The sequence below is a fragment of the Phoenix dactylifera genome, chromosome 9 (assembly GCF_009389715.1).
Source record: "Phoenix dactylifera cultivar Barhee BC4 chromosome 9, palm_55x_up_171113_PBpolish2nd_filt_p, whole genome shotgun sequence".
In the NCBI taxonomy this organism is placed as follows: Eukaryota; Viridiplantae; Streptophyta; class Magnoliopsida; order Arecales; family Arecaceae; genus Phoenix; species Phoenix dactylifera.
This window is the reverse complement of record NC_052400.1, coordinates 13,785,894-13,812,247: the sequence shown is the minus strand read 5'-3', so window position 1 is coordinate 13,812,247 and position 26,354 is coordinate 13,785,894. Positions and strand designations below refer to the sequence as shown.

At 39.1% G+C, this 26,354-nt stretch overlaps 2 protein-coding genes across 3 annotated transcripts; both read right to left on the bottom strand.

Moving 5' to 3' along the window:
- Positions 1 to 3,615: 3,615 nt before the first annotated feature.
- Positions 3,616 to 5,175, bottom strand: LOC120112000 (PR5-like receptor kinase; the record flags this gene model as incomplete). Its single annotated transcript, XM_039130573.1, has 1 exon — positions 3,616 to 5,175. A coding segment is annotated over one exon (954 nt), but the record flags the coding sequence as incomplete, so codon positions are not given.
- Positions 5,176 to 5,455: 280 nt separating this feature from the next.
- LOC103701919 lies at positions 5,456 to 19,814 on the bottom strand. 2 transcript variants are annotated; one of them, XR_005513324.1, is made up of 3 exons: positions 13,209 to 14,703; positions 10,709 to 10,744; positions 5,456 to 5,761 (listed from the first exon to the last, which is right to left on the bottom strand). XR_005513324.1 is itself a non-coding variant. In XM_026802541.2 (3 exons), the coding sequence occupies exons 1-2, from the start codon at positions 19,561 to 19,563 to the stop codon at positions 10,718 to 10,720; spliced, it is 837 nt and encodes a 278-aa protein (XP_026658342.2). In that variant the 5' UTR covers positions 19,564 to 19,814; the 3' UTR covers positions 5,456 to 5,761; positions 10,709 to 10,717. The 2 variants fall into 2 exon arrangements, 1 of the variants encoding a protein (XP_026658342.2); XM_026802541.2 differs by lacking the exon at positions 13,209 to 14,703 and adding an exon at positions 18,754 to 19,814.
- Positions 19,815 to 26,354: the final 6,540 nt, after the last annotated feature.

The following is a 26,354-nucleotide window of genomic DNA, read 5'->3' as shown; positions in this document are numbered from 1 at the left end:
AATAATAATTTAATATAATATTAAATTATTTAACATAACATATCAATGTATTATGATATAATGTAATATAATATTATATTTATAGTATAATACAATAATAAAGGTATAAAATATTATAATTATTAGCATTAATTAATTTTTCATAATATAACATAATATTAAATTATTTAATATAACATATTAATGTATTATGATATAATATTATATTATATTATATTATATTTATAGTATAAGACAATAATAAAGGTATAAAATATTATAATTATTAATGTAAATTAATTTTTTACCCTTCTGATGATCATTTATCTCTGTACCAAATTTCTTATTTAATTTTGAGGATTATAAAGGGACATTTTGTGTAATTGTTATATTTTATCATGGATATTTTGGTCAAAAGTGCTTTCCGATCGGGCCTAAAAGTTGTTTTAGCTTTCCGATCTGGCCTAAAAGTGCTTTTTCGGAAAGCTCTAAAATGGAGCTTCTTCCAAAAAGTGTTTTTAGCTTTTTCGGAAAGCTAAAACAACTTCTCCAAATTTTTACCAAACACCCCTATGTCATCTAAAAATACTTTTGAAGGGACAGAAAGTATTTTTTGGCCCTCCAAAAGCTTCTCCAAATGGGGCCTAACTTAAAAACACCTGAGTGGTGGAGCCGCAATATTTTATTACTCCTTCCTTTCCCCCTGTCTTTCATATTTCTAATAGTTTGCAAAATCTCATACCACGTAGGTCCAAGTGGTATTTCAGAACCGGATCAAAGAAATATACTAAAAAGAGTCCCTTTTGATTATTAACTTTTAACATAATTCATTTAATTTTGAGATCTCGTCACTCCTAATTCTTAACATGGGTTATCATACTGAATTTTTAGTTTAACACGAAATAAGGGAGGATAATATGGAAGTTGTAAAGCAGGATCCAAATAAATAGCTTTCTCGAAGCAGTTGCATGTGAACATTACTGGATTACCCACAAAACCCATCAGGTTCTCTGCACCATGCACTTCCAACCATCCACCTCGCGGCGAACCCCCTCCCGCTGAGCTTCCCCAAAGGTCATGCTGCCATTCACCAAGACGTCTGCAGCCGTCTAGTCCATCGGAAGAAGCACGGTTGACCTGCAACTTTACACGAAACCCAGGCGAAACCGCCGTTCTGAAGCCAAAAATGCGAACCCGACTTGGTTTCGTCGTCAAAGAAGCAATCGATGCTAAAATGCATTGAGATGGAAGAGGTGCGGTTAATGAACAAGGTGATGTTCTCATCCTCATTAGTGTCCTCGAAAGGGAGAGATGTAGGGTAACGTTCTCATACGTTTGGGTGGATCGTCATGCTGGAGTTGTCACTAATGCAAGGTACTCGGAACGGAGACCAAAACCTAGGATAGCGAGAGTATTTGGGACGGAAATCGAACCGCAAGGGATATTCCGCGAATGAATTGGGGGTTTGGGATGTATTTCTAGCGCAGAAGTTCACGACATCTATCGATCATATCCTGCACAAGTCTCAAAGCAATCCAAACTCCACTCATCCACCTGCATGCTTCTCGACGCGGTCATCATGCGATCTAAGAGTGATTTGCCTGAAGGAAGATGAATCGTTGTTTCACGCAAAAGATACAACCCCTTCCTATGAATTGGACCGGCATGCAATTCCGGTATCGCCGGTCTATCTCAAAGAAAGAAACCATCCGAAATGGCAAAGCAATGAGGAGGAATGGGAGAAGAAAGGTGATCGGGGTTGCATATTTCGCACGAATCCGCTGCTAGATCACCTATTGCATATATCTCAAAGCGATCTAAACTCCATCATCCATCTATCTACATATGTCTCACAAGCGACCAGCAAATGATCCAATGGTGGATTCGTATTCCTTCTTTCGTGTGAAAGATACAATCCCGATCCAAAGAAAGGAGGGTGGAGGGAGAGAATTTAGGTGCATGACTTTGGAAACAAACTCTTGTTTTGCTCAAATAAAACACTTCCATTTTTTCTTTCAGGAGCTATGGGCTTAACTACTACGAAAGAGAAAATGGATCCATTTTCTCTTTTGATGAAACTATTTCAATGGTCCACCGAAAAGATTGACAAAGAGGCTTGGAAGATCTTGGACTAGTTAGCAAGAAAAATCTAGATGCAAGACCGATGTCGAAGAAAATATTTCTTCCATCATTTTTTTTAGATGGTACGATTACACAATCCTAGAATAAATTTAAGCAGTGGCATCAGCATATAACATATCATGCAACTAAGAAGGAGCTGACTGAGCCAAATCCTAAACAATAGACTTTGAGTGATTACCTACAAAGAAAGCTACCCAATCTATAGTCTTGTTAGTCTTCCTAAGAATATGAGTAGCTCTGAATGACTGTGGAGTGGAGATCATCCTTCTCAAGTCTTCGAATGTAGGATGAGATTCAATAGGATAGGCCAACAATCTATATAACTAACTGATAACCATCTTCGAAACCCTCTCAAGGATAATGTTAGGGGATCTCAAGATCATCACTGCACATACGAGGCTTTCCAAGTCTCTCCTCACCTCTGCAGGACCGATGGTAAGCTCAGTTTTGGGCTATTAGGAGAAAATAGAGAAAGCTTATATTGCCAGTGAAGTCTGTGTTATTAATATAGACTTCACTTGTGATATAAGCTTAAGATAGATTTTATTAGTAGTTTTTTTCTTGGAATCCTAAAAGGTTTAGATTTTTCTTTTCACAGAATTCTTCTATAATTATAATGGTTAAATAGCTTGTCTTTTGACACTTTTAAATTCTTATTTAATCCTTATCTTTCCTCGCATGCCATCACGTGAGGTCGTTGAACTAACAATGTTTGCTCGGGAGTCTCCATTGAAGATGGTAGGAGATAAACTCTATTCTGACCATCATCAAGACATTCGATAGTCTATCTGTAATCATGCAAGAAAGAAAAATCCTAAGCAAATAGAGTTGAAAAAATCCAAGGAACCAAATATTGGCTGAAATTTTTTTCCAATGGAAAGAAGACTAAAAAATAATATGTAACCACATCAAAGCCATTCTTTTGCATGCGTTGCAGGTGCTAAGATCTAGTTAGGATAGATATAATGTTTACCAAATCCAGGGATAAGTAATTACAAAAACATGGCGTAATATTGCATCCAATATTACCTATACGAACCATGTCACTTCAACACATTGCAACACAAATCATCAGACACTGATGCTATTGATAAGAGGTTGCTAGATTTATTCCACGATGATCACACTTCTTTGTGATCGAATGGTACAATCTATCATTTTATTGTCCAAGGATCTACTATATTAGGAATTATAAAGCGGGAATTTTGTCATCCTAGACCATGGTAAGAGTTTTTCTGTTGAGTGGCTGAAAAGTTTTGGCTATTCACATGTAGAAAACTTCCAAGTGAGAGCATCCATATCCACCATTGATGATCCCTTCCCTCCAAGCCTTTTGTAGGGTTTGCATGTGCCCACAAGGATCTATCATCAACTACTCTAAAATATAGAGAGCGTGCATGTGCATGCACACACTGACACATTTTCAGTTTTCTAATTTCAAGACTTTTTAGAATTTCATCCTACAAATAAACACTCCACATGACAAAATCATGATTAAAAATTTCAAAATTTACATAATATTATGATTTTGTAGTACATCCAAACGCACCATCAAGAAAAGAAAAGAAACAGATCCTCCAAAAATTCGCTATCAGCAGTGTAAAGTTACTTATAAAGAACTATCAGAAGTAAACATAAAGTGACTTTAGAAAATAAGCTCTTAGCTGTTGCTTTAATTATCTTTGGTTAATCAGTGAACTGGCCTTCATTTGACATGGTGGCTCTGTGCAATCTCTTCCATCTCCCCTTCTTTCAGCCTCGCCACATTTTCTGAAAAGCTGGAAGACTACCTGCATATAGCTTTCGTGAACATAAGCAGATGCTATAGAGGTTTAGATTCATCTTTGCAAATGTTGTTCCTATCAAGGGTTGCACATATACTTGAATGAAGGACACTTTTGTTTTTATCTTTTTGCATTCTTCTTCAGACATGATGGCCACTGCACACTAAGCTTGACACTCTCCATTTCAGAGCTTTGAAGTAAAATAATCACCAGATGACTCAATTCTTCTTTGACTTTGTCTTATATACAGCACCAGGTCTAATAATGTATTGTCCCGAGCATTGCACAAGCAGATAATAGCATTTGTTAAATCATCCTAACTGGTAGGATTAGATGAAGTTCTGAATGAATGCAAAGGAGAACATAGATGCGGCTTTGGAGGCAATTGCAAGTCACTGATGCTTCCTCCCAACATATCAACTACCCTGCTCATTGAAGGTCGACTCCCGGGCATCGTCTGTGTGCACCACAAACCAACTAAGATCATCTTTTTCGCCAATTCTTCTGATTCTGTTGTCACTTCAATAGCCTGTAAATCTCCAACTTGGTCCAAATGATCGTAAATCCAATGCGGAAAATAAATTTCACTAGTATTCTCTACACTTGCTTTTACATTTTTTCTTCCTCCAACCATTTCTAAAACCATCATTCCATAGCTATAGACATCTGACTTAGTAGAAACAACTCCAAAATTTCTAGAGAAGACTTCTGGGGCGATAAACCCTATGGTTCCTCTAGCACCTGTCACTGAAAGGGTACTGTCCTTCGGAGGGCATAATTTAGCTAACCCAAAATCTGCAATTTTAGGACAAAATTCTTGATCTAGAAGGATATTGTGGGGTTTGATGTCAAAGTGTACTATGCGTGTGTTGCACCCTCGATGCAAATATTCTAGCCCTCGGGCAATGCCAATTGCTATTTCGTACAACTTTTCCCAGCCAAGAGTAGTTTTTGGGTTCTCTGAATAGATGTACTTCTCCAGTGATCCATTGGGCATATAGTCATAAATGAGAGCCCTTTTAGACCCCTCTAAGCAAAAGCCAATTAGACTAACAACGTTAACATGGGAGGTCCTACCAATGCTGACAACTTCGTTCACAAATTCCTCTCCATCACCCCTGGAGTTTCTTAAGAACTTCACAGCCACCAAACGACCATCTTGCAGGCTACCTTTGTACACAATGCCATAACCTCCTTGGCCAAGTTTGCCACAGAAAGAGTTTGTTATCTTCTTCAGATCTGCATACTTGTATCTTTTCGGGGCAAGTTGATGGGGACATCAGAGCCCTTCATCCAGATGATCCTGAGCCCCCGGATTGAGCCAGACTCGTTTATTTGCATATTTATTTTATTATTTTATTTTTGGGCTTATTTGCATTCTAGGGTTTATTTGTAGTTTATTTTATTTCTGGGCTTATTTGCATTTTAGGGCTTATTTGTGTTATTTGTGGGTTCATTAGGATTTATTTCTGTGTAAGGGGGGTTTATGCAAGTTGTGTATTTGGGCCCTATATATAGGAAACTATTTTCATGATTAGGGTTTAATGAATGATTAAGAATTTCTTTTCCCTACGTTCTTTCTTCTCTTCTTCTCCTCTCCTTCTCTATTCTTCCTGCGTCTCTACAACCTCTTCTTCCTTCTCCTTCTCTTGTTCTTCCTTCTTCTCCTCTTCCCCCGCACTGGTGCTACATCACAAGGGAACCGTAATTTTCTAAAACTGCTTCAATATTTTGTGCATTGTTTGATTTACTCCTCCAAAAAATGATTGACTTGAGAAGATTTCTGTGTCGGTGTAGGGAGAAAAGGAAAAAATAGCAAGAGAAAAGGAGACCAGCTGTGATCATTGCTATTGAACCTGAAAATAAAGAAGAAAAACATAAATATAGCTTGAAAATGCCAATGCTTGGAACCTCAAAGGTTGTTATGCACACAGTCAGACATTTGAGGCAAGAAATAAAGAGCTTTTTAAAATTTAAACTCTCAGACTTCTATGATCCAAATAACAAAAAATTGAGGGCCTAAAAGCCATAAATTTGATAGGTTTTTAAACTTTATTTTGTGCTAGAGAGAGGAAGAGATAGAGATTTGAATAAAAGTTTTTAAGGCGCTTAATAACTAATATTCAAACTCCTGAAGAAAATTTTCCACTGTTTTATGTTGCTATTCTCACAAGTTAGTTTTCTACCATTACTAAGTCTGAGCAGTCATATTCACTTTCTGAACTACAAAAAATAACAATAAGATTGAGGCTATTAAATATTTTTTTGTGAGAAAAGAGGCAATTAAATAATACTTATTTTTTCTTCAGAAAAAGGATGAATACTTCAATGCATCAACCTTCCTCTCATTCCTTCAATTGAACATTATCAGCAAAGATACTCAAACCCACCCACTTCTCACAAAACTCAACTAGTTCGAAAATCCCTCTTATTAAGAGAAGCAGAGTGATCAGGGATCCACTTCTTTTTAATTAACTAGCTAAGCCATTATAACTGTAGATCACCATTGTACTAGCAGTCAACCTTGTGTTTATAGCTTTTGAATCTACGAAGTGAATTAAACCCCCTCAATACAAGTTTTCTTTTAGATTTTTCTAGAATTCCAATGAGCTCAAGACAAAATGCCACCATGGCATGGTATATTCACCTTGAAGAACTACCATACATCCCAACATCAGTGTGTTCCTCTTTGTTAAAATCCTCTCCAACACTCTTTATGTCATATAACAATAAAAGTGACAAAGTAGACCATATCAAGAAAAAAGGTGGTGTCTGTTAATCAGTTAAAGAAAAAAGAAAAAGGAAAAAAATGCAGCTTTACCAGACATAAATTATATACAATTTAAATCATTTCGAAGCTACAATTTTGTCATTATGCTTTCTCGGTCAAGATTTCCTTGAAAATAGAATTATAAAAACTAAACCTACCACTATGGAGACAATCATTTGAAAATTAACAAATTTGCAGCATATTCTCTTCTGATTAAGTTCCCTCTAACTTCTGAATTTACAGAATCAAACCCTTTATCCAGATCACTTTATCTGCAGCACACATACAAAGCAGTAATAGTTGGAAAGCCCAAAAAGCTCACCACCCATGGAAGCTTTGAGTAATCATTATTGCCGCCCAGAGTTTAAGAAACCCTTTGTCTGGTGGAAGACCACCTGAAGTTATGAGGAAGCTGACATAAAACTGATATTGTGATTAAGGGCACTACTTGAAGGTGCTGATGTCACAATTGAGAAGTTCAGTGGAAAAGATTGACTCCAAACCACCAGAGTGGTAGCTGCAAAAGACTAGAGGTTCTAAACACAAGTCAAGTGCATGGTATGTCGTATCGTACTAGTTCGGTACCGGTACCGGTACAGGTGGCGTACAGACCTTCGATACGCTAAAAAAACTCCATATCGTACCATATCGATACTCTGCTAGTGTGGCATCAGTACGGGGTCTGGTACTGGTATGGTGAACCTTAGTCAAGTGTACCATTTTTTTTTTTTGATCTTTGCTTGAAGCCTATACCCTATAATCCTAGAAAGTCCTTCCATCAAAATACACATGCACCCAAGGTCCGCAATCTCGATACCGAGTAACGAATCGGTACCTTATCGGTTCGGTACGGTATGGTATAGTACACCTCTATATCAAAATAGCTCTCTTATCTATTTTCTCAATTTTCATCTCAGTAAGCCTTGGTGCAGACTAGTACGCATCTAGGTACAGGTCGGTATGCCTTGATACGGGGCAGTACGCGACAATACGGACGGTATAGGGCTTGTACCGACTTAAATATGTGTTTTGTACTAGTTTTCTTCCGGTATGGTATGGTACGTCCCATACCAGGCGCTACGGCAGACCTTGCATGCACCCATAAACAAACACACACAAGCACGTGCAGACAGAAAAAAACACTCGCTAAAGGCATGGGGAAAACTCCTAGATGTTGTTAGGTTATAGTACCAGTTTAGAATCATTGTAATGTCCGTGAATGACGTCTGCTTAAAAAGGCCTCTTTTCCCACAGTTGCCCCTTGAAAGTTGTGTTCACAGTTTCCCTAAGTACCAATCATTAATATCCGATTTTGTTTGGCTCCTGCAACTACCGCTAATATCAAGCAAAAGTACTATGTGTCGAGAACAGAACTATCTTCAATAATTTCCCTTGCCTATCTGGCAAACTTGCATTAATAAACTATGTGATCACTTATTCTATCTGTTCAATACTAACCACCAGATGAGGACACAACATGGCCCAGTTGTTCTGAACCAAAATCACAGGGAAGTCCTGAACATACAATTCAGTAAAAGGTTTTAAAGCTAATTTTTCATAGTTCCAACAATACAAAAATTGAATCTTTCTTATGACATAACAAATATCAATCTATGCTTGTAATGGTTGATTTCTAGAAACCTAGCCATCATAAGCATGAAACTACTGTAGGGTCCATGTTTGGGTTGACGCGGTAGAGATGGATAGTATACCTAGGGGTGTCAATAGGCTGGATCTGGCCTAGGCTCAGACTGAGCAAGGTATTGAAGGCTCAGGCTTAAGTAGGATCCAATCTGCCACCTGAAATGGATACCGGGTCTATGAAACAAAAGAGAGACCCATGTGTTGCAGATTTTTAAAGCTAAACGGTGATGTGGGATCAACTGGAACTGATGCAGCAAAATTCAACTGTTGATGTTAGCTTTTATACTGGTCTGGTGAAGAAGCTTAACAGGAATATTTTCACCATGGTATAAACCTGAAAGGGCACAAGCTGAAACAACGATAGAAGAAACTTGAAAGGGCATAGGTTTTCTTCCTCAAACAGGAAGAGCATAGATCCTTGAGAAACACCTGAACAGGAATAGTTGAGTCTGTCCTGATGACTTTGTGCTTGCTGATATACCTAAACTTGACATCAAACTCATCCTCAATCTGGTGTCTCCACCAGTACAAGATTTGATGTGTCTCAGGTACAATTTCACTATTACAAGAACATGGGACGCATGAATCATAACTTCCCCATAAAAGGCAGTACAATAATCATGATATCTCCTACAAGAATTAATTGCTCAACTCTGACTGCTAATCAATCAGATCCCTCAAGGCCCCCCCTCAAATGTCATATCTATTTCAAGAGCCCTCCTATCATCTAAACTCTGCAAGAACTCAGCTTCTATCATAAAACAATATGGAAAAGATTTTAATCTTGTTTTTCCTTGTCTAGAAGATTATTTATTGCATAAACTTAATGTCGATCGGTACTCTTATCACTTAATCTGCTGGTTAAGTTGAGTAATTTCTCCCTTTTTATTATGCACCGTAGATCAGATAAAGTGTCTTTCTGCCCTCCCATATATGACAAATTATAGTAGGATCAGATTTATGTGATGATAAGTCTACTCTCATCGGTTGTAAGTTGGCATAACATTGTTCTCGTCAATTAAAAAATGGCAAGTTTGTTTTTTTTCACATGATATACCTAGATCTATTTTACCTTTCAGATTCCAACTTCTTTGGGCTTATAATAATTTCAGAACCATTACCCAAAATACAATTTTCAATAATCATTTAAAAGATTCATTCTGACTCATGTGATAAATATTTAAATATGGACTTTAAGCACCTCCTCGAATCACATGGTATCTTATCATCATTATTTCTCAATCAAATGATGCCTAAGAACACAAGCATTGCATGTTGTTGAAAAATTAAGGACACTATACATCCTGGCCTTATGAGTGGAGGAGAAGCTATAGAAACCGATATCTATTAATCAATTACCAATTCTTTTAGTTTGAATTTTATTAAATAAAGACAAGTTTCTTTGTAACATTAAACTTTTAAGACTTTAGGGAAACAAAGCTAAAAGCTTGATGACTTTAGAGCTGTGTGAAAGCTGTGAAACCTTTTTCAGCTTCACGAAAATTGAAGCCATCTTTTCACTCCCTCAATGAAGCTTTAGGTTTATGTTGTTGGAGTGGCTGTTTTGTAGATGTTCCAGCAAGAAACTGAAACTGGTTTCATGGTTAAACACTGATTGAGAAAGCTTCACATTTGAAGCATCCATTTAGAAACTTCCATGAAGAAGGTGAAGCCCTTTCGTTTCCAAAGGAATGCATTGCCTCTGCAATGTTGCCACCATGGATTGGCATGGCCATTATCATCCCGTTCACCAAAGGATGTCAAGGAGTAGAAGAGGTTTAAAGATAAATAGGTACCTGTTTTTCTTTATAAAAGGATACCGATAAAGATTTTTAAATTATCTAGAGATTTTCCTTTTGGTCTTCGTCGTCTCAGATACAAGAAGTAGAGAAAATGTATGAACCATCCCTAATGGGTTGGATCCATAAATGGCCCATTATATTTGAATGTAAGGTGTAATATGAATATTCAGCTTTCAACCTAATTTGGATATGTTTAAGGAGTTCATCATGGATTTTTTTTTTCTCGCACCATATATTCTTTACTGTACACTTGATATGTTCCCAGAAATTTATAGGAGAAGATCAGTAGGATGATATGGGAAAGCAGGACATCAATCTTATGCTATTAACACCACTTCCCAAACTGGTATAGGAACATGATAAAATTACAACACTGATGATTGAAATACTGAAGGATATTATATGAGGATGTTCATCATAATATAGCACTATAGCTCATTTACAACAAGGATTTGCTACAACACAAAACGGGGGGGAAGGGGGGCTGAATTGCATTACTCAAAAAGTTCATAAAGTAAATATAATTTCCATTAATATTTCAGATGTAAAATTCTTACAAGAAGTTGACTAGGAAAACAGAAGCATACCTACTAGGATCAGCTCTGTGTTGGATATGTTGATCTCTGCAAGAAAAATACTAAATTAGCAGAAGACTGAAAGAGTCATTGAAATGCAATAAATCTAGCTGTCTTATTCATTCCTTTACATGATCTTAATTCTTAGGAGTGAAGAGCTGTGGCTGGTCATATTTGACTTGACAATACGATGATATTTCACTATTGAATCAGGGAAAATGAAGTAGTCAGGAGTGTAATTCCCTCATCAACCTAGAAGAACAGGAACATTGAAGGGATTGGAAAAGCTCTAGAATCTTCAAGGACCAAACTAAGGACTGGTTTAGTTTTGTTGCTATATATGAAAGATAGGGAGTTCTTTATAAGAGCTACTTTATTATATAAGCTTATATCTTTCTGTTAGCTCGGTATATACTGTTCCCTTTGATTTAATGGAAGAAATTAAAGACCTTACCCTGTAGATGTAGGTAAACTACTAAATTGCATAGATTATGTATTTCCAATCATCATACTGTTACTTCTTCTTTTTTTTTGATTTTTTAAGGTATACGTGACTATGTAGAAGTGTTCGTTTGAATTACAAATTGCTTGAAGTAGCATTGCATACTAGGATACGGTTTGAGAGTCCAGAGTGTGTTTCCTCTCTCTCTCTCTCTCTCTCTGTGTGTGTGTGTGTGTGAGAAAATGAATTTCAATCTTGGTAAAAAAAAATTATGTGGTGAATTAATAAAATCAAATATGAGTTTACTTAAAAAGATCAGTTGACAAGCTAAAAGAAGAGAAAAAATAGAAAGGCAAAAAAGAAGTGTGGTAAGATCTTGTTTAAGTAAACTCTTCTCCAACAATTTCATATTTCAAGGAAGAAAGAGTGTGCATAACTTTCAGAACATTTAAACAACACGGCTATGGCAGTTTGTTTCTGACCTGAATTAATTGAGCAGATCATGCTGCTTCCATATACAACATATCTAGATATTGATTTTGAAAAAAGCTGGGAAACCTAATGAAGGTTAGCATGGAGGCAGAAGGGAGTTCTAGTGAAAGTTTAGATTAAAAGCGTAATGATAAATAAGCCCTAGGCCTTTGAAGTATTTGGATTTGTAAACAAGGATTGCAGATTATAAATAAAGGATCATGAGAATCTGATATATTCTATCAAGTCCTGCATCAAATCAAATGCCTAATCATGGAGGCAGAATTTGAAAATTTCTTAAGATGAATGCCATCATCACAACTCAACAGACACGAACTTATTAGTTATCAGTGCCACAAGAGTTCAAGTGAATATAAGATGTAAATTCCATTAACCAATTCTGGACGATGTAATAAAGCTGTAACGGTCTATTCGTTTTGTAAAAGGATGCTCCTCTCTTTGAGTTTTGTTTAGGTTTCACTGGGGATTTTTCTAAAGATAATTGTAAAGGGTCCAGCGCAAATAATTGGAGATTAGGGAGTTGATGCTGGAGATGGTTTTTAGCAAATGCACAGATTGATTGAATGCTGGATAACAGTTAGAGATTGTCTCAGAGCATTATAATGAGGATTTGAGCTGACTGCAGTAAACATGGTGCCTTGGATCTGTTTTTTAAAAAAAGAGGTGGAAGAATAAGCTAACATGGACAGAGTAGTGAAGGATGTATCTTGAAAAGCTGAACATTAGGGATGTGGCCTATTGGTTCCATATAGGGTCCACTCATCTTTTTCACATGGCATGCATATAGATTCAATGAATGTTGATAATTTTTGAGTGAGTTTATTTATATGAGTAATAACAACTAATATGAAATAACGCGTTCAAGACACATGAACTAAGATGTTTAACAGAGTATTGTGAATGATGATCAATGTAAGGCAATAGATAGTGAAGTCAGCTTTAGGAATTTACCGACCGAGGAACAAACTGGCTGGCTTTTATGTTAGACATGAAGCACTATAGATTACTAGAAGGCCAATACTTATACAAGTTATTTTAACAATTGATACAATGTTTACAAGATACTTTTCTAGAACAGCTTGTTTATCTATGGAATCAAGATCTCTTTGTTTCCTTGCCAATGCCATTATTCTAATAGGACAAAGATGTCATCACACCTAAATATAGTTGACATACTAGTTTGCATTGTGGATATGGGCCAACTGATTTAAACTTTAAAAATGAATGTAGATTGATGACAAAAACTTTATAATGATTCTTATGATCATAAACTTGTCATTAAATCAATATCCTAGTTTAGAAGCATATAATTACAAACATTTTACATAAGTTGAGCAGATAGTGGCATATGTCTTCATGACTGCTGTAAGACTTTTAATTTCATGCACAATAAGAGCCTTTCATGAGCACACAGCAAGCTTTTTGACAATCAATAGTTTATCTCCGTATTATAACTTGGAGAACTGTAATGAACTTAGGCATGTCAATAGTTATGCTATCAGATTTATTTTAATATGTCTTTTAAGGGTCAAAAAGAGAAATAGATACAGAGAACGCTCATCCTTTTGTTATTAGCACCTGCAGAAATAATCTCAGAAGAGTAGCATCATTTATGTCTCATGACTTCTTTGGTACCAATCTATCTAGCAATGACAAGCAAGCAGTTGATCAAGAAAGCTTCCTTCTTGTCGCTTTCTGCTGGCTCCAAAATTTAGTCTGATCATGAACTTCATCCACTATTTTACTACATTGAATTCTGTCAAGCTTCTTAAGAGACACAGGGATACCCAAGCAAGCCATTTGACACCCTCAGTAGAACTATTCTGAATCCGCCCCCATTTCTTTGATTCCTCAACCAGGACCTTTGAGGTCAAACAACATTTATGCATACTCACACTTCAGTATCTATCAGAGTTTTTCCTTTGAAATCCTGATCCAAAACATCAAGTGCCCCTCGGCCCCCTGTCTTGCAAGAACCAAAGCTCCTTGGCCGGCTTAGGCATAAGTCGTGAGCCAGCCAAGCACACAGGCATTTCCCTTCTTAGCAAAAATCCAGCCCCAAAGACCACAGATTGAACCGGTAGCGGGGGGCACGCACCGATTACAAGTGTGATGGCCTGGTCCACTGGACCAGCCCATCTTTGAGACAAGCCCAAAACCCCTCAGCGGGGGACAAAAAAAAATCGAAACAGGGATCGCGATCCCTGCTCGATCGGCCCGAACGGCCACCGTTGAGGCGTGGCCGGCGCAAAACCCCCAGGGCCGATGCTAACGGCCAGCGGCCATTAGGGGTTAATGCAACCGACGGACGGCCGGCCGGTGCCGCCGTTCGTCCGAGCTTATCCCCTCTCCCAAACACCTATTTAAACCCCTCTCTCCCTCGATCGACCCGTTGCCGCTCACCTCCCCACCTCCTTATTCCTTCCTTCTTCATCTCCGGTTGTCGGCGTGCCACTTCGACCAAGCACCGCCGCCCGAGCTCCATTTCTCCCTCTAGTTCGGGTGCCTTGTTCCGAGAACCATTCTTCCTCCCCTCGCCGGGTTCCACTGGAAAACGCCACCGCCGACCGTGAGCCGCCACCCGCGCCCCTCGCCGGTGAGTCCCCTTCCCCGTCGAAACTCCCTTGGGCCGTGTGGGCTGCCACCGAGGCAGCTAGGCGCGCTGCCCTCTTCTTTTCTTCCCCCGTTTTGGCCGAGCACGGCCATTCCCATCAGCCGTCGCCGGCCGCTCTCCACCACCCGCCACCACATCCGGCTGCCTCCTCGCTGGACCACCCTGATCAGCCGAGTCCGTCTCTTTCTTCATTCGCTCATGAGTCGAGGATTCGGGTCTCAGCAGAAGGGAGAACAAGATAAGCGGAAGAAGAGGAGAGAGAAAGCCCATCATTCCTTTTCTCTCTGTTATTTACTCTCTTCTTTCTCTCTCATCTCTCTAGACCTATGAACCAGTAAGAGGCTCCCAACTGTTTATCCTACGAACACCGGATTGACCTGCAAAGACATCCTAAATCGCGGCGGTGCTCGGACCATCTGCCCCCAACCTTGTTGAATATTCCCAAAATAAACTTTGTTAATTAGTTTTAGAAGTTTTCACCGTCAAATTTATTGAGCAAATCGTCTAAATCCAAAACCATCCTATATCCAATTAAATTTTTTTTTATTTTTAATTTAATTAAAATTATCAAATAAAAATTAATTTTATTGTTAATATTTTAAATAGGTCTAGCAAAATTTGATAATCTAAAACGAAAGAAGTAGATTTTATATTTCTTTTTTCAAATTATTATATTTTATCTATAAATATATCATATTTTTCTTAAAATTATAAATCGGCATATGTATTATAAAAATCATGATTTACTATGAAAACTAATTTCATAAATATTTTAATGAAAATAGTTTTGGTATTAAATATGAATCTGATTATTCTAATTAGTATTTTTTATCTATATATGTGTATCTTTTAGAAAAAGGATATAAGTATTTGAGAAGGCTCTTGGATAGCTGTATGATTCCAAGAATTGGGAATATCAACGCCCAAAGCTAGCATCCATATAAAACACAACTCTATTAGTGGATATAAATTTGGCATACAAAATATAAATCTTTATTAATTACGAAATATGGCTCTGTCATGGATATAAAGCGATCGTAGCATAGATATCTATGAGCAATGTTTTAAATTATGACATGGCTAAATGATAGAAGAATGGTTATAAATGTATTTGATCTTATAACCATGTTTATGAAATATTAAAAATTTATATATGCATGTTTGGCTTTATAACTTGTTTCATTATATTGTTCTATAAAATATTTTACTTTTGGAATAACTATTATTTTCTTATGCTCTATTCGATGAGATAGTGTAAGTTTTAGTGTCGCTCATATATTTATATTTTTCTCTTTTCGCACGAGTAGGATTATGATGGTTTAGACTTGGAGTACGCACTAGCAAGCTTGGCGATTATATAGTGGAGCTTTAGATTTTTAGTTGGTCATGGATTTGTAGCTTCATAAATTTTCTAAATATTGTATGAGTTGGGTATTCAAGTAGATGATGTTGACTTTGTTATTGGAATAAGATAATGAATTTAAATTTTTATATTTGGTTGATATGGATATGGAAGCTAAATGTTTGGCTTTGTGTCATCATGGATGGTACCTCTCGGTAGGGTAGTTCTATATACACCCCCCCTATTGCTCAGGACACCCCCCAAAAACCAAAAAAAAAATACCCAAACTAACCTTTAGTGTAATTACCATATTGCCCTTGAAATTTTCTCATACACCCCCCTTCCTCCTCCTCCGTTTCGTTTTGAAAAGAAAAAAAAAAACACCCCTCAAACCCCCCTTAAACCCCTCCTCCCCCGTTCCCCCTTCTCCCTCTCGTCGCCGGCATTCTCCCGATCTCCGACCACCTCGCCGGCTTCTCCCGGAACCACCTCGCCGGCTTCTCCCGAAATTTTTTTTTTCACGGTTCGTGCTCCGTTCGGCACTGGACCGCCGAACAAAAGGCTTCTGTTCGGCTGAACAGTGCCGAACAGAAGCCTTCTATTCGGCAACCCTCAACCGAACAGATCTGTTCGGCTGCACAGTGCCGAACAGAAGGCTTCTGTCCGGCACTGTTCAGCCGAACAGAAGCCTTTTGTTCGGCGGTCCAGTGCCGAACGGAGCACGAACCGTGAAAAAAAAAAATTTCGGGAGAAGCCGGCGAGGTGGTTCCGAGAGAAGCCGGCGAGGTGGTTGGAGATCGGGAGAATGCCGGCGACGAGAGGGAGAAGGGGGAACGGGGGGGTTTTGGGCGTTGGCGAGGTGTTTTGGAGGGGAAGAGCGGGGTGGGGGGGGGTTTGGGGGGTGTAGAGAGCAATTTAGGTGAGGGGGTGGGGAGGGTGGGGGTAATTTAGGAATTTTTAATTTTTTAGGGGTGTCCTTAGCAAATGGGGGGGTGTAGAGAGTATTTAATTTTTTTTTAATTTTTTGGGGGTGTCCTGAGCAATAGGGGGGGTGTATATAGAACCACCCCTCTCGGTAGCATAGCCACGCCCAAATTTGGGGTGTGACAAAAGGCCTCAACTTTGTCCAAAAGAGACATCTCTCCCTGCCCCTTTTCAAAAGATTGGGTTGATCTAAACTCTGTTCCCCTATGGCAGCAGGCGCGCTGCAAATCTCCTCGAGCAACAATGTTCCCAAAGTGGAAAGATTTTCCTTCATTCTTAATCCTTGCTCTCATAACCTGATGCCACCATGGCCTCATTTCCTAAAGTCAATCTCTAGTACAAGAATCGTTGTCCCCCTTCAGCATTTCATTCTCGCTTACCCATTCCGACTCATCATCACCAAGACCAATCTTAATCGAAGCTGGTATTTCCCCCTCAGCATTCACTTCATCACCACCCTGGCTAAGAGCCAACCGCAACTTCCTAGTGGTCTGCTCATCCGCATACAGTCATTTGCCGCTAGCATGACTAAGCCTTCCAGGTCATGGCTAAGAACGTTTCTAGACACAATCGATTGGAATTCATGTTCCAGGTCTGGTCTTGGCTTTGTGACAAGTTAAACTCCCTCTTGTGCCTGCAAGTTTAGCTCAAATCTGTTCTTCGTGATGGAAACAACACTTCAAATCAGATCTTCGCCAGGCTATTCTTATGCTGGTGGCATCAACGATATGGTGCTGCTGGGACGAAAGAAACTGAAGGATGCTCCTCAACAAAAGCTCGATGGAAGAAAAGATGCTTTTGAAAGTGCTGCATTTGTTTAAGGATAGGTCATCAGAAAGATTTGTTTGGTTTTGCTACATTGGCTCGAGAGCTTTTTAAAAGATGATATAATCCTTCGTATTTTGTTTCTGTTTGACTCTTACACAGCTACAGATTGATATCTTCTTATCTTCTTTTGGGTTTTATTAATTAGAGCTGATACCTATAGTTCTGTTTTGACCGACTCTATACTTCCTTCCTGCAACTCACAATCTTTGTAAATACCATTTCCTTTAATAAAGTTTTGGATGGCTTTTGCCTCCCTTAATATCAAAAAAAAAAAAAGACAATCGACTGGAATTCTAAGTTCAGTAAACTTACCAAGATCGACATCATCCTTTGATATCTCGTTGCTCTCTTGTTGTTATTGTTGTTGATTCTGCTATATGTATGTGTATCTATGTATGCTGGCGCATATACACACATGCGCATATACAGGTATTTCTGTGTATTTGTAAATTTTTTAATCATAAAAAAATTCAAGCAAAGAGTAGTGAAATCATAACCTATTTGGCTTCACCAAATTCATGTCCGTGTTACTTGTGATATTTTTTTCCAATAAATACTTATTATGGCTTAAAATTTTATTTGAAGCTTAATTATTATATAACTTTTTTATACTTTATGTCTTTAAGTTCCAGATATTTGTCAAAAAAATGTCTTTTTTTATATAAAATTTTTTATATTTTTATATCATTATTTTTTTTGTAATTCATGAGGTAGCATTTTGGATGCATTAAATAATTTTAAAAATAAAAAAATTAATGATATAATTTTTAACTACACTATTTCTACCTATATACTGATCTGATACACGGGTTTCTTGGGTTCAATAGTTAGTATCGGCAGAATTTTAATTGAATTTGAGTTTGGATTTGGATCTAACAAATATATTCTTGATTGGATACGGTATGGCCTAATCTCATCAGAACTGACCCACCGGAAAACCTATTTACAATATAGGCAATTAAAAGCCTTGTCGCTCACCCAGCATCCCCTGAAATCCCACAACTATATCGAAGAATAAATAAATAAAAATAACAAACAATCCAATAAACGAATAGACAATAGCGCTTTTGGATCGAGTCCAAATCCTCTCAAGTTGGAGGACCGAACCTGACGGTCTGGTTCCACCATCACAGCCATCCATATATTGCATGACGGCACTGATGCATCGGAGCCTATGCCATACATGTGCCAGCAGCCTCGGTCTGATGCATCATCAGTTCATCACCGTCATGCAATACCATGGTGCAGGGCGCTGGTTTTTAACTTGGAGACTGCCCAAGATCTTTTTTCCTGTTCTTTTTTGTAATTTTTGATGCAAGTGTTGTCTCAGATTTATATGATCAATAACCACATACCTCTATCGGATGAAGAACACGAGTCAAGCATCTTGGCATCCGAGCAGAAGCAGGTGTGTTCATCTGGGGACTCCTCGTTGTACCCACATATCCCACCGGAGGCGGTGCATCTGCTGCACCACCCGCTCCCCACAGTCCACTTCGGGAGAACCCCTCCTGCATCGCTCCCCTGAAGCTCAGGTCACCGTTCACCAGCCCGTCCCCCGCCATCAGATCTATCGGTATGACTGCAGTCGAGCTGCACTCCATCGACAGATCTAAAGTGCTGCCATTATCGAACTTGTAGTATGAGTGCTGCTTGCTTGTGTTAAAGGAGCAGTCAACGCCATGAAGTATTGAAGTCGAGGGAGAGGAGGTGCAGTTGCTGTACAAGGTGAGATTCCGGTCCTGGTCTGTGTACTCGAAGAGGTCAAGATTGATGATCGTGCTGCCATGCGGTTGGGGACATGACTGTTGGACGAAATCTGCGTCGACAATGGTGAGGACCTGATTCATGGAGTCAATATTCTTCACTTGGAACCCTTTGTTGTTAACGTGGATCATCAGAGTGGAATTGGTACAGGCGAGGTCAAGCCCCGGGTAACCACAGTAGTTGTGCCGATCAGCCATGCGAAAAGGGAAGGTCATATTGAACGTGATGGCTCCACAGGTGTACCGAGTAGGAGTGCAATCGATGTACCGATCGTAGGTGGTTTCGGAAATGGAAGGAGGCAATGAAGATAACGCAAGGAAGTGGAGGATTAGCGGAAGAAGGTGAGAAGAGGATGGAAAGAAAGAGCTTGGATACATTGTAGGGAGAGCCCGCCTCATTCACAAATAAGCTAGCGCAAGTGCACATTTGGTAAGCCGATCAGGAGCATTATGAGGATATATAACGATGAGGACTCTTCTGGTTCATTCTCTTGAAGAGGCAACTCGGCAAGTGCAGACTCTTCAAAGCAGATTTTCTTGACTTGTGCGATAGTTTGTTTGGAAGTGCATTGTGACGACGATAAGCATCGATTGCCGGATCTCCACGCAAACCCGCTGGAGGCGTCGGAAAGGGAGTTGGAACGAGATGCTTGGAGGAAGCCTCGCTGCGAGGGAAGTAGAGAAGCGAGGCGCTATTTGAAAGGAACGTAAAGGATCTGCTGACCTTTAAATTTCGGGGACCAGTTCATAATTATTAAGCCCTCCTGACTGAGACTTTATCACCCCCACGGATTGTAAGTGGGTCCAGCCCACTTGAGGAGGCCCAATAGCCCATTAGGGCTTGATCTTTGTTTTTTTTGTAGGACCCACATGGGAGAGCGCATGAACCTGGGAGGAGCTTGCGGCTGAGAAACAAAACAAAGACGCGGAGAAGGGGAGGAAAAAAAAAAAAAGGAGGAGGGGAGCGCGAGCGGAAAATCCAAAATTTTGCCTGCGCCATATGGAAAAAGAAATAGGTTCTCTTCTTATCCTTTTTCTTGAGTGTGATTTTCACACGGAGATTTAACAAATTAGGTTTCTATCTAAGAGTTGTATTGGATGCTATAAGGAGTTATAGTATTCATTGTTATGGATCTCATTACATTCTTGGATTCATCACACTATGGTGGTTTGGGTGAGATCATTGTTACTCTTAGGGAGGTGATATTGGAGTTTTTCCAATTTGTTGTGAACTTAAGTTTTGGGCATAAACTTGAGGATTGTAAACTCTATATTTATTATAGTGGATTGATTGGATTTGCCCCGTAGTTTTTTTTCCTCTACATTGGACGGTTTTTCATGCAAATTTTGGTGTGTTCTTCTTTTGCTCTCAAGGTGTTTAATATATTGCCTGTGTAAATATTGCTTCTAGTTGGCTTTGGTTTTGGCTTAGTTTATTCCGCAATATTCCTATTTTAGACCCAACAAGTGGCATGAGAGCTGAGGTTGTGTGGGTGTGGAGATATTGTGGGAGTAGATGGAGAATTCTTTTAGTACCATGATGAAACTTAGTGCTTCTAATTATTCTATTTGGAAGCCTATGACGGAGAATATCCTTTACTGTAATGATTTACATGAGCTCATTGAAGGTGCTAATGCTAAGCCAAAGGATATTAGGGATAGTGACTGGAAGAAGATGCACAAGAAAGCTATTGGGTATATCAGACAGTGGATTGATCTCCGTGTGTTCCATCACGTATCTCAAGAGACAGATGCCTATAGTCTTTGGATAAAGTTAGAGGATCTTTATGAGAGGAAGACGGCCCAAAACAAAGCCTTTGCAATTTGGAGGCTTGTGAATTTGAAACTGAAAGAGGGAAGATATTGTTGCTGAGCATTTGAGTGAGTTCCAAGACTTGGTAAATCAGTTGACCGCAATGAAGATAGTGCTAGATGATGAGTTGCAGGCATTATTACTGTTGAGTTCATTGCCCGACAAGTATGAGACTTTGGTAGTGTCACTTAGCAACTCTGCTCCTGATGGGGTGCTACAACTTACTCTGGTGAAAGATAGCTTGTTTAATGAAGAAACAAGAAGAAGAGACATGGGTAAGGACAGTGCACAGGCTCTTGTTACAAACAGAAGAAAAGGTAAGAGCAGAGATTTTAAGGGGCGCAATACTTCCAGAAGTCAGTCTAGTACAAGAGGAAAAATCAAGTGCTACTACTGTAATAAAGAGGGTCATATGAAGAAACACTGCAAGGTTTGGAAAAAAAAATTAAAAAAGAAAAAGAATTAGAAGAAGGCCAACAATAAAGACACCACTGCTTGTGTTTCAGATGAAGCAGTAGCAGTTCTCTGTGTGAGAGAGGACCAGTATTGTCATGTTACAGATCCCGATGTGGAGTGGGTAATTGACTCAGCATGTTCCTGTTATATCACTCCAAGGAGAGAGCTCGTCATTACTTACAAAGCAGGTAAATTTGGCAGGGTGAAGATGGAAAATGACAATTATGTTGATATTGTGAAAATTGGTGATATCTGTTTTGTTGCCAATGTTGGATGCTCCTTTACACTCAGGGATGTGCGACATGTTCCAGATATGCATTTGAATCTGATCTCTACTAATGCTCTTGATATAGCTAGGTATGATAATTATTTTAGCAATAGGAGATGGAAACTATTGAGGGGGTCAATGGTATTTGCTAGAGGACAGCTTTGTTGCACACTTTATAAAACACAAGTAAAGTTGTGCGGTGGTATAGTGAATATGACTGAAGACGATGCTTTACCAGATCTGTAGCACAGATGGCTGGCTCACATGAGTGAGAAGGGATTGCAGATTTTGGGAAGAAAGTCTCTTATCCCTTTCCATATAGGTATGTCATGAATCCCTGTAATTACTGTTTACTTGGCAAGCATCATAGAATTTCTTTTCAGAAAGCCTCTAGTAGAAAACTCAATATATTGGATTTGGTATATTCTGATGTGTGTGGTCCCATTGAAGTAGAGTCTTTAGGTGGCCGTAAATATTTTATTACCTTTATCGATGATGCTTCACGAAAGTGTGGGTTTATGTTTTAAAAACAAAAGCCCAGGTATTTCAGTGGTTCAAGCAGTTTCATGCCTTGGAGAAGAGAGAAACAGAGAAGCAATTGAAGTATCTTCGTACAAATAATGGAGGTGAGTACACATCTAATGAGTTTGAGAATTACTGCTTAGAGAATGGTATTAGACATGAGAAGACAGTTCCTGATACCCCACAGCATAATAGTATTGCAGAGAGGATGAATCACACCATTATAGAAAAGGTTAGATGTATGTTGAGGATGGCTAAGCTGTGCTTACTGCGTGCTACTTAATCAACCGGTCTCCATCTGTTCCTTTAGGTTTTGATATTCCTGAAAAGTGTGGATATGGAAGGATGTTTCCTACTCTCATTTGAAGGTATTTGGGTGCAATGCATTCGCACATGTGCCTAAGGAACAACGAGCAAAGCTTGATGATAAGGCTATTCCTTACATATTTGTTGGTTATGGAGATGCAAAATTTGGCTGCAGGCTATGAGATCTAGAGAAAAAGAAGATCATTAGAAGTAGAAATGTGGTTTTTCATGAAGACCAGACTCTGGCAGACTTTGAAAAAGTAGAGAAGCCCAGTCAAACAGTTGAAGGTGTTCCTGACTTTACATCTATCTCTTTGCCTCCAAAAAGTGCCACTGATGGAGAAGAGATGCAAGTTGAAGACCAAGGTGATGAGCCAGTTGTTGATGAGGACAATTTGTTTGAGCGGAGGGAGCAGCCTACTGCGATAGAGCCTCAGGTTAGGAGGTCTACCAGGGAGCATCGTCCATCAACTAGATACCCTGAATCAGAGTTTGTTTTGCTTACTGAAGAGGGCGAGCTAGAGAGCTTTCAGGAAGTACAGACTCATAAGGACAAGCCGAGGTGGGTGAAGGCTATGTAGGAAGAGATGAGTTCTCTACAAAAGAATGACACTTATGAGTTGGTAGAGCTTCCTAAAGGTAACAGGACTTTAAGAAACAAATGGGTGTTCCAGCTAAAGATGGATGGTGAAAAGCTAGTGAGGTACAAAGCTCGATTGGTGGTAAAAGGCTTCAAGCAGAAGAAAGATATTGACTTTAATGAGATATTCTCTCTAGTTGTTAAGATGAGTTCCATTCAAATTGTTCTGGGTTTGGCAGCTAGCTTGGATCTTGAACTTGAGCGGTTAGATGTGAAGACTGCTTTTCTCCATGGTGATTTGGAGGAAAAGATCTACATGGTTCAGCCAGAAGGATTTGAGGTAAAAGAAAGAGCATATGGTTTGCAGGTTGAAGAAGAATCTGTAGGGGTTAAAGCAGGCTCCAAGGCAATGGTATAAGAAGTTTGATTCATTCATGGTGGGTCATGGCTATACCAAGATAGAGGCAGATCATTGTGTGTATGTCAGAAAATTTTTTGGTGGTAAATTCATTATTCTTCTGTTATATGTAGATGACATGTTGATAGTAGGACAAGATGTTCAGTTGATTTGCAGTTTAAAGGTAGAGTTGTCCAAGTACTTTGACATGAAAGACCTTGGTGCAGCACAACAGATTTTGGGTATGCAGATCTTTCGTGACAGAAAAACCAAGAAGCTGTGGTTATCACAGGAGAAGTATATTGAGCCGGTACTTGAAAGGTTTAACATGAAGCAGGCTAAACCAGTTAGTACACCTCTTGGTAGTCACTTCAAACTGAGTAAGAAGACTTGTCCTTCTACAAAGAAAGATAAAGATAGCATGGCGGTAGTTCCTTACTCCTCTGCAGTCGGAAGTTTGATGTATGCTATGGTTTGCATAGTCCAGACATTGCTAATGCTGTTGGAGTTATTAGCAGGTTCCTTGTTAATCTTGGGAAAGATCACTGGCAAGCAATGAAGTGTATCTTCAGATATTTGAGAGGTAGCTCTAAGATGTGCTTGACTTTTGGGGGCTCAAAACTAATTTTGGAGGGCTATACAGATTCAGATATGGCAGGTGACCTTGATGGAATAAAATTAACTTCAGGATATTTATTTACTTTTGCAGGGGGAGCTATATCTTGGCAGTCGAAACTGCAGAAGTGTGTTGCCTTATCTACCACTGAGGCTGAGTATATTGCAGCTAGTGAAGCAGGAAAAGAGATACTTTGGATGAGATGGTTTCTCCAAGATTTGGATTTGAAGCAAGATGAGTACGTAGTTCATTGTGACAGTCAAAGTGCATTAGACTTGAGCAAGAATACTACATATCATTCACGCACGAAGCACATAGATGTGAGATACCATTGGCTACGTCAGATAGTTGTAGAATGGTTAGTACTACTACAGAAGATTCACACTGACAAAAATCCTGCTGATATGATGACAAAAGTTGTGACAAGAAAGAAGCTGAAACTTTGTGCCAGATTGGCTGGCATGGATTCTAACTAGCAAGTTAGAATCAGCTTTCTTCCTCTGTGAGCTGGAGGGGGAGATTGTAAGTGGGTCCAACCCACTTGAGGAGGCCCAATAGCCCAATAGCCCATTAGAGCTTGATCTTTGTTTTTTTTTTGTAGGACCGAATGGGAGAGCGCGTGAAGAAAAAGAAGGGACACATGAACTTGGGAGGAGCTTGCGGCTGAGAAACAAAACAAAGACAGCAGAGAAGAAAAAAACAAAAAAAAAAAAGGAGGAGAGCGTGAGCGGAAAATCCAAAATTTTGCGCGTGCCGTGCGAAAAAAGAAATAGGTTCTTTTTCTTGTCCTTTTTCTTGGATGTGATTTTCACACGAAGATTTAACAAATTGGGTTTCTATCTAAGAGTTGTATTGGATGCTATAAGGAGTTATAGTATTTATTGTTAGGGATCTCATTACATTCTTGGGTTCATCACACTGTGGTGGTTTGGGTGAGATCATTGTTACTCTTAGGGAGGTGATATTGAAATTTTTTCAATTTATTGTGAACTCAAGTTTTGGGCATAAACTTGAGAATTGTAAACTTTATATTTATTATAGTGGATTGATTGGATTTGCCCTGTGTTTTTTTTTCTCTAAACTGAAGGATTTTTCACGTAAATTTTGGTGTGTTCTTCTTTTGCTCTTAATGTATTTAATATATTACCTGTGTGAATATTGCTTCTAGTTAGTTTTAGTTAGCGAGGCGCGATTTGAAAGGAACGTAAAGGATCTGCTGACCGTTAAATTTTGGGGACCAGTTCATAATTATTAAGCCCTCTTGACTGAGACTTTATCACCCCCACGGACTTCAAATTTCGGGGAAATGATGATTATTAGTCCCTGTCTAGGACTTATTAACTCGCTGATAGAAAAGGAGAGAAAAACAAAGCAATGCGAAGAGCTCGGTCAATCTGCTATTCTTCAGTTGACGAAGCTCCATTGCATTTCCCAGTCCCTTCCCACCGAGAAAAATTATTAGGCGGACCACCAAGGACGAAATCATCCCATTTTTTCTCCGCAAGACGACATCCTAAGTCCACAATGAATAGTCCTCCCATCTATCACGGACATAACCCCATCCTCAAAATACCCTCTAATTGAGTTGTTAGGGTCCGGCCACCATTCCTTCATTCTTCCTTTCCTACGAAGGTGTTCTCCTCTCCTCTGCTGCAGGAGAGAGAAGAATAAACGAGAGAGAACTATTCATTGGCTCAGGACTGATTGATGGCGGTGGGCTTCACCAGAAGAGATCTAGAAATGTGGATTTTTTGAATAGATTTAAGTGTTAAGGGTTGGATATGGTTTCAAGCCTTTATGCATTTAATGGATGAAAATGATAGTTCTTGGGAGAATACTCTCTATTTTTCCCTTCCATCATTTTTTTCTGTTTGGGATTTCTGCCATCCCATTTTTTTATTCCTTATCTTGGATTTTTGGTAAGTGTGCAATGGTTAGAAAATTATTTCTGATCGAAATCTGAATTTCCTAGATGAAATTAGGAAGATTGGTTTGGAGAGATGGAATAAAAGTCGAACCATTTGGGCCTAATCTAGCTTCAAACTCTGGAACGACTCAAAAAACAACATGGCCTCAATATTTATACCTATATGCTCGTATGCTAATGCATGTCAATCTCTGGCCTGATCCAGGCTCAACTCAAACCTAGCCTGGCCTAGGGCCGCTTGAAGCCCTGCATAGTTGGTCTTAAGCCTTGTTTGGAATTGTTGTTGGCAGTAGAGCCTTTCGAAG

Excerpts from the sequence above, each read along its gene's own strand:
- LOC103701919 (XM_026802541.2), bottom strand. The coding sequence starts at position 19,563 with ATGAGGCGGGCTCTCCCTACAATGTATCCAAGCTCTTTCTTTCCATCC. Across the intron at positions 10,745-18,753 it reads GTGTTCTTCATCCGATAGAG|AGATCAACATATCCAACACA; the intron begins GTATGTGGTTAT and ends TTTTTCTTGCAG.